Raw genomic sequence first — 8,274 nt, forward strand, 5'->3', positions numbered from 1 at the left:
GGGTTGTTAGGAGAGGGAAAAAATGGTTTCAAGTTCCTTCGCTCTGGCGTCACATGCTGTCACCCAATCAGGTTCGGGCTTTCCTGTGCGCCATGGTAACGCTCTTATAAAGCCCGCATGCGAAACGTTTGCAGTTCAAAGCACACGCGCGTTCTGAGGATTGTACTTGGAGACTGGATCACTTTACCGTTTCATCCTGCAGAGTTGAAAGCAAACTCAAACCCACCTGGCTTGTTTTCGCCCTTTCAAGTGCGGAGCTGCTTGCAGAACACGCATTCATCCTAGGAGTCGGTCACAAACTTGTGCGTACAGACACTCGCGCGCTATATCGGTTTTACTCACCGGAGAAAAAGAAAAAAAGAGAATCCGTTTTTTGTGCACTTCTCTTATTTGAAAGACTTAGTTCAAACTCATCCTGGGAAGGTAGAGTCTATTTAGAGACTTTTCTCTCGCGAGAAAAGCAGAAATAACTCTCCCATTTCACTCGTAATTTGGCCACAAACAGTTTTTCGTATGAATCTCCTCGACCCTTACCTGAAGATGACGGAGGAACAAGACAAGTGTCTTTCCGACGCTCCGAGCCCGAGCATGTCCGACGACTCCGCGGGCTCCCCGTGTCCGTCCGTGTCGGGTTCGGACACCGAGAACACCCGGCCATCGGAGAACGGGCTGCTTGGCGTGGACGGAGAGTTCAAGAAGGACGAGGATGATAAGTTCCCCGCTTGCATCCGCGATGCTGTGTCCCAGGTGCTCAAGGGCTACGACTGGACCCTCGTGCCTATGCCCGTGCGCATTAACGGATCTTCTAAGAACAAGCCTCACGTTAAGAGACCGATGAATGCCTTTATGGTGTGGGCTCAGGCGGCGCGTAGGAAGCTGGCATATCAGTACCCACACCTGCACAACGCGGAGCTCAGCAAAACTCTAGGAAAACTCTGGAGGTAAGTGTGTCTGCCCTGCTATTCTGCTTTTACGCAGCGATTTAGTATGAGATAAGGATTATTTATTTATTTATTTGACCTCTTTCTGTTTCACACATTCACGCGTCAGCTTATCTGCAAACCAAATCAGCTGATTTTAATAATTTTGCATAATGTTGGAGTGAAAACACTGAAAATAGTGCAGCGGGGATAACAACTTTGGTTAATTGATTACCCTTTTTATGTGCAGACTTCTCAACGAAGGGGAGAAGCGGCCGTTTGTGGAGGAGGCTGAGCGGCTCCGGGTGCAGCACAAGAAGGATCACCCGGACTACAAATACCAGCCCCGGCGGAGGAAGTCGGTGAAGAACGGGCAGAGCGAGTCAGAGGACGGCAGCGAGCAGACTCACATTTCCCCCAATGCCATCTTCAAAGCGCTGCAGCAGGCGGACTCCCCGGCCTCCAGCATGGGAGAGGTGCACTCTCCTGGCGAGCACTCAGGTGAGCAGAGGAACGGGGTTTTCAGCACCCCCCAGTAGTTCAGCATTCACCTCAGTGCATGAACAATGCCTCATATCTTTCCTCTTGACTCTTCAAAACAAATTTTAAAAAGTCACATAATGTATTCGTAGAGCTGGGCCATATATCGGTATCGTGATATGACACTACATATGTGTTAGATTTTTGATATCGTTTTATGGCATTTTATCGTTTTATTATAAGTGTTGTCTTTTCCTGATTTTAAAGGCTGCATTACAGTGAAGGGATGTACTTTTCTGAACTTACCAGACAGCTGTTTTTATTATTTGCTTTTACCCACTTAGTCATTATAGCCCCATAACTGATGATTATTTATCAAAAAATTTCTAAAGTTAAGTAATAGTTTAAAAAAACAAAAAATCTAATCTGTGTCAATTTTCTTAACTTGCAGGCTCCCAGGGGCCCCCTACTCCCCCCACCACCCCAAAGACAGACATCAGCGCAGGCAAAATGGACCTCAAGCGTGAAGGTGGCCTCCGCTCTCAGCCAGACGGCCCCGGCGGGCGCCAGCTCAACATTGACTTCCGCGACGTGGACATCGGCGAGCTGAGCAGCGACGTCATCTCCCACATCGAGACCTTTGACGTCAACGAGTTCGACCAGTACCTGCCGCCCAACGGGCACCCCGGCGTTGCCGGCAACCCCGCGCCGGTCACCTACACCGGCAGCTACAGCATCAGTGGCGGCGGGGCGCCAGTCAGCCCACAGGCAGGAGTGTCTGCAGCGTGGTTGGCTAAAAGCCAGAACCAGCCGGGGCAGCAGCAGCAGCAGCAGCACACTCTGACCCCGCTGGGGGGTGCAGGCTCAGAGGCAACTCAGGCCCAGCACCGGACCCAGATCAAGACGGAGCAGCTGAGCCCGAACCACTACACTGAGCAGCAACAGGGCTCGCCGCAGCACGCCACCTACAACCCCTTCAGCCTGCAGCACTACAGCCCCCCCCAGCCTTCCTCCTACCCGGCCATCACCAGGGCACAGCAGTACGACTACTCCGACCACCAGGGTGGCGCCACTGCATCCTACTACAGCCATGCGGGGGCTGGGCAGGGCTCGGGGCTCTACTCGACTTTCAGTTACATGAGCGGCGGCAGCCAGAGGCCCATGTACACGCCCATCGCCGACAACACGGGGGTGCCCTCCATTCCTCAGAGCAGCCCGCAGCACTGGGAGCAGGTGCCGGTTTACACCCAGCTCACCAGACCCTGAGCCCCCCTCCCCGGTGCACTCAGAGACAACAGACATGTACAGCCACACAGATCTGACAAACACACTCCGAAACACTTTACCGGGAGAGTTTTCCTCCTCCCAGATCGCCCTGAATCAGACACTTGAATACAAAGAAGAGAAGAGCTGGACTTGTGATTGGCTCACATCGTGCCTTGCTATTGTACCTTAAAAGAAACTATAAATACATATATATATTTTTAGAGAGATGAAGAGACTTAGGAAATAACCTCTGTGAGGACTTATCGATTGTTGATATTTCTGTAGGTACTGTGTATGTTTCTTTTCAATTTATTTCTTCATACGCTGGCAGTTTGTAACCCATGGGGGGGGGGGGGGGGGGGGGGGGGGGGGGTTAGTGGGTAGTTTCATGTACGTGTAGATATCATACAAAAAGCTCTATATTTTAAACTCTTCAGCAACTAACTTCTCATGGTAAACCATTTCTTCTGTTCCTAAGATTACATACACGGATCTCTGTTGATATTTTGTTGTTGTCGCTCATTCTTTTCGGTCCCATTCAGCAAGTATGGTTTGTATTTAAGCTGTTGTAGCTGTTTGTATGTGTTCTTAAGTTACGCGTTGGGAACATTTCAGAAGCAACTAGGCAGTACAGAGGAAGAGAGATAGAGAGGCTTGGCTTCACAATGCTGTGCTCTCTCGACGGGGGGGTGGGGGGCGGTGGGCGGTGGGGGGGACTGCAGCCCGTTCCACCATCTGTGCCTTGGATTCTTTACACATTCTCAAACTTTTTATATGTGCGTGTGATGTTTGTTTGTGCGCGTGCATGTGTGTGTGTATGTGCACAATGGCCACATCTGAGATTACACTTACCATCTAACAGCGTGTGTTTGACAGCTACAGGAAGTCACCTTTGACCCCTCGGGTGTCCCCCCCCCTCAGGTGTCGTCCCCCCTGCAGTCTCCCACCATGCTGGTGTCCAAAACCCTTCCCTATGTCAAACACAGTTTAAAACGTTATTTATTTATTAGCTTTAATTTTATTTCAAAGTAATTATTTTGCATATTATTATCTATTCTTATATGTAATGAATTGTCTTCTTTGCAATGTAGGTGGAATATAATTTCCCCCCTTTTTTGGGGGATTTTCAACCCCGGAGGTACTTCGATTAAATGGTACACGCTGTAATCGCCTTTTTTTTTTAGTTTATTTATCTTATCTAAATTTCTATACTATTAAGTATGTATTTGTCTTTTTTTTTTTAGGGTATGCGGGTGGGGGAGGGGCTATCTAACAAATTGTGTATGCATTTTTTGTATTTGTGAATTTCCTTTAAAGTTGGACTTTAAACTTGCTGAAAGAACTGAAAAAAGTTTTTTTTTTCTTTTTTTTTCTCACACTTTTTCTGTTGGGCTCCCCCCGTTTCACCAGAGTCCATCCTTTGTGCACCAGAATCTCTATTTCCTTTTCTGTCAATATCAAAGACCTAATGTTCCTAATACTCTTTTCTTTTTTTAAATTTCTCCTTCTGTGATCTTTCCATGTATTTGTACGGTCTTTAAAGAATCTTTTGTATATGTATTTGCAATAAAAAAGAAAGAAAATGCTATTAAAAACAAAAAGAAAAGTTTCTTATTTGTCCCTCGGGATAATACTCGCGAAACATCACAGAGCTGAGTGAAAGGGTTAATAGAAGAGTGCCCAGAAACTGGACTAGTGTTTGTTTTCCCAGAAGCCTTGTTTTCCCCCACCTTGTCCCCCCCTCCCTCTCTCTCTCTCTCTCTCTCTCTCTCCCTGTCAGCTGGGCCTAGGAGGGATGAGGGGAGTTGGTATAACAAGTGCTGTAAAAGTACTAAACATAATCACAATCAATTTCAACAGAAGAACCTGTATCACAGACTTTTAGCTCACAATTTGCACTCTGAAAACTCAACTCAGGATACTGTCAAGTTTCAGCGTCAGACGGTCTGGTAAGACCCATAATATACCATTGTTACTCAGAATACACAGTGGTTAAGCTGAACACTCTGGTTAGTCTCTTTCTGTTTGTTTCTAAAAGTTACTATGGAATATAAACCCAGTATGGGTCGATATAGAGGCTAAGTGTTTTTTTTTTTGGGGGGGGGGCATTTTGGGCCTTTAATTACCGGGATAGCTGAAGACAGGAAAGGGGCAATGATGGGAATTTTCTAAATCCACCTGGGGAAAGATGTCAACATTGCCCACAGAATTTAGAATGGGATCTGTTGGGGATGGGGACAATTGGAATTGTTTTGTGTCATTAAGCTGAATGCATATGAACCCCTTACCAGGAGAAGTGTTCCAACTAGATTCAATTTGAAATGCTGTTGAAGTACGTTTCATTGACAACTGTCCCTAATAAAAACATTCAAATAACATAGTAAGTAGAAATGAATTCAGCCCAGTGCTGCTTCTTGCTCTCTGTGATAGTTTGGGATGGTCGAGGTATAGAGGGTGGCATGTGTTATTACTGATTGTAAATTACAGCAAGGAAAATGGGTGATTTACAAACAAAAATTCCTTCACTTGACTACTGGGAACCACATTTGGTATAAACTGAATAACTGTGACGTCTTGCTAACACAAAATCACTTCTGGGTAGACAAATGGCCGTTGTACTGTGGAGATTTGTGAAATCCACGAACGTGTGTCTATTTTCAGCCGTAACTGTAAAGTTTTAAGATGTAAAGTTAACAACAGCAAAATATCACATGCCAGTTGGACCGACTGCTAGTCTACTTTTCATTAGACCATCCTCCAACAATCAAACTAGGTCTCCAACATAACATCAGCGAAAGTATATGACATCTGAAATTATGGGCATTGGAACCGTTGGATGTTTTAAGACCAATGATATCGGACCCACTAACTTTTTCCAGCTCTAATTCATCTGTTCACTTTTCAGATCCTGTCAGTCAAATCCATTCCACTTGAGGAATACCCAAATACATTAAACTTCATTCCGCATTTTAGCTCAGCCTTGAACTCCCATACTGTCACTAAAGAAGATGGGATTCAACTAAATGTTCACCATTTTTTTACCTGTTGCTTTTAAAACAAAAGGCATTATGTGGGGGGATCTTGGTTGCAGTATTGAAATACAGTTGCACTTACACTATGCTGTTAACGTTACCAAATATCTCAAATTTATGCTAGGCTAGCTAGCTTCCTACAGTAATATCAATCAATCAGCCAGTGTTAGCAGCTCTATGAATCAGGCCTTTAGAGAATAGCTAGTTGTACCAGTGCTATGTGTTCATATTGAAGCCCAGGTGCTACTGTGGGGTTATCCTCACTGACTAGGAAGAGAGGACCCACCTAAAGTGCATTCATAAAAGCATTGAAAGCATGATTTTTTAGATGAAAAAGATGAGTACACAGTTTTTCTTTGTCTCGGTTTGCCCAGCACTGTTACCTCGTAGGTACGGGACGCAGGAGTATTCTACCCCAGAAATTATTGGAAACAAGCATTGGGATTGGGTCTATAATATTCTAAGGTTTGATCTTCAAATTTCTACAAATGTTAGACGTTCCGTGAAGTTCTACAGGCCTAACATGACATTGACAACTGCTGCTTCACATTTGGGCAGCTGAATGAGTGGAAATGTCTTAGTATTGTACGATTTACACGTTACGGAACAGTGGATTTGTTCTTGGTGTCGCTTCAAGCCAGGCATCCGTTACCCAACCGCTGCTATCACACCTAATTAACAAGTAAGGAAGCAACAACAACATACACAACCCTCCATGAATGTCTTTAAGTTGTTTCATATTAGGATTCATGAAATATTAAATATGTGAGCGGGCACAGCGGTGCGGTCTCCTCGGCTTCAGCACTGCCATCTGATAAAGGCCAAGGAGGGGAAGCAATGAGTGATGTCACGCAGCCCGGGGACTAAACACCATTTTCCTATGATGTGGATTATGTGTTAGGCGACACAATGTTTTTATACTAATAGGAGGCGGCGGCAGCTTTCCAACACTCCATTCATGGAGGCTTGAGGAATCCAATGACTGAGACGGAGATGTGGCCAAGACTCACTTTGTACCGCATGACTACTGAAGGCTTGACGGCTCCATTCCCATGAGGACTTATTTGGAATTTAAAAAAAAAGGTTTTGGTTATGATAGCCATTGGATTATAAAAGCAAGGGTTTTGTAAGTAGTCAACTGTTCAGAAGAGGATTAAAAGGTTAAAAATCTGATTTCTAAATTTAAAGTCCGAATTCTGACAAGAATTTTGGCTTTACATTCAAATATTTTTTTCCACATAGTTAAAAGATATTACTGGTGTGATTTTACATTTTGAGTTCCCCTATGCCAACAGATCAACACAGTCGGATGATGAATCTGTATACAGGCACTTGAAACAGAAACAAAAAATGTGACAGATGTGTCACATTTTTTATGTGAAGATACAGTAGTACACTGACTGCAGGAACAGGGGAAAAGTATCAGTCTGTCTCTGGGAACAGCAACATGTGCCACTCAGAAAGATGATATAGGTTACATGGCATGGTTGCACAAGGTGACCTTTTCTAGAAGAAAAAGAGATGGCAAGAATAAAAAAAAGTCCCCTAGCTAGTTTTCTTGTTGCAAAGGGTGAACTTTTTTCCTGTATGTATCACAGTGTAATGGTCTTGTCCTTTATACATATTCAGTTCATCATGCAGCATCAGCTGGTTTTGCATGTTGGTTGTTCCAAATGGCAGAAAAAGGTTACTGTATGTACATTATGTGAGTAAACTGTGCACTCTACCAACTTCACTGATCTGTCATGCTTTATAGCCAAGAACAACATAAGGGACAGAACATGAAAAAAAGGTTATAGTTTAAACATTCAATTGCAGTTTGATAAAAAACAACAGCATGTAGCTATCTTTCCATCCACGTGTTTTTTTGCAAATTGAGCTGAACTGTTAAAGAAATGGACCAACGGATCCCGTTGTTCTGGACGGAGACCAATGAAGGATATTAGAAGCACCTTTCCGCTGATGGTTGTGCATTACTGTGCAGCCTCCAACTGAGCTTGAAGACATATGTAGATGTGACGAGATGTGACCTGTCCGAAAGTTGTAAGTCTTGCGGTAGCTGTGCCAAGAGAAATCTCAATCCAGGTAGGTAGCTTATATACCCCTTTGCATCATCCTCGTTTGCATGGCATTGTACACGGCGTAAACATACGTTGGTCTTGCTGCTCGATTGCAACCAGAGGGCCGTGGCTTATCTGTTTCAAGGGATAACAGGTCAAATCTGAAAATGCTTCAACCAAAGTGTTTCCTTTAAGTTTCTCTGAACCCCGAACTTTCAATTCTAAACCATTTGTAGGGAGTCCAATAGAAGCAACGCAAGATCTGAATGAGGCGCACCATCACATTGTGTGACATTTCATTATTCCTACAAATTCTATCCCACTTTATTTTATTATTTTTTGGGGGGCATTGTTATGATTGTTGTTGTTGACAGTGGATAGACAGGAAAGGTGGGAGAGAAATGGGTGTGTTACACACAGCAAAGGGCCGCAGGGCGGACTCGAACCTGGGCCGCTGCAAAGGACTCAGCCTACATAGGGCGCACCCTCTTACTGGGTGAGCTAGAGGTTATATAT

The 8,274-nt window shown here is 44.6% G+C and overlaps 1 protein-coding gene across 1 annotated transcript; it reads left to right on the forward strand.

Moving 5' to 3' along the window:
* The first annotated feature begins 127 nt into the window (after positions 1-127).
* LOC117936756 (transcription factor Sox-9-A-like) lies at positions 128-4,261 on the forward strand. Its single transcript, XM_034860130.1, has 3 exons — positions 128-941; positions 1,171-1,421; positions 1,852-4,261. The coding sequence occupies exons 1-3, from the start codon at positions 514-516 to the stop codon at positions 2,664-2,666; spliced, it is 1,494 nt and encodes a 497-aa protein (XP_034716021.1). The 5' UTR covers positions 128-513; the 3' UTR covers positions 2,667-4,261.
* The last annotated feature ends 4,013 nt before the right edge of the window (positions 4,262-8,274 follow it).

The sequence above is a fragment of the Etheostoma cragini genome, chromosome 21, assembly GCF_013103735.1.
Source record: "Etheostoma cragini isolate CJK2018 chromosome 21, CSU_Ecrag_1.0, whole genome shotgun sequence".
Classification (NCBI taxonomy): Eukaryota; Metazoa; Chordata; class Actinopteri; order Perciformes; family Percidae; genus Etheostoma; species Etheostoma cragini.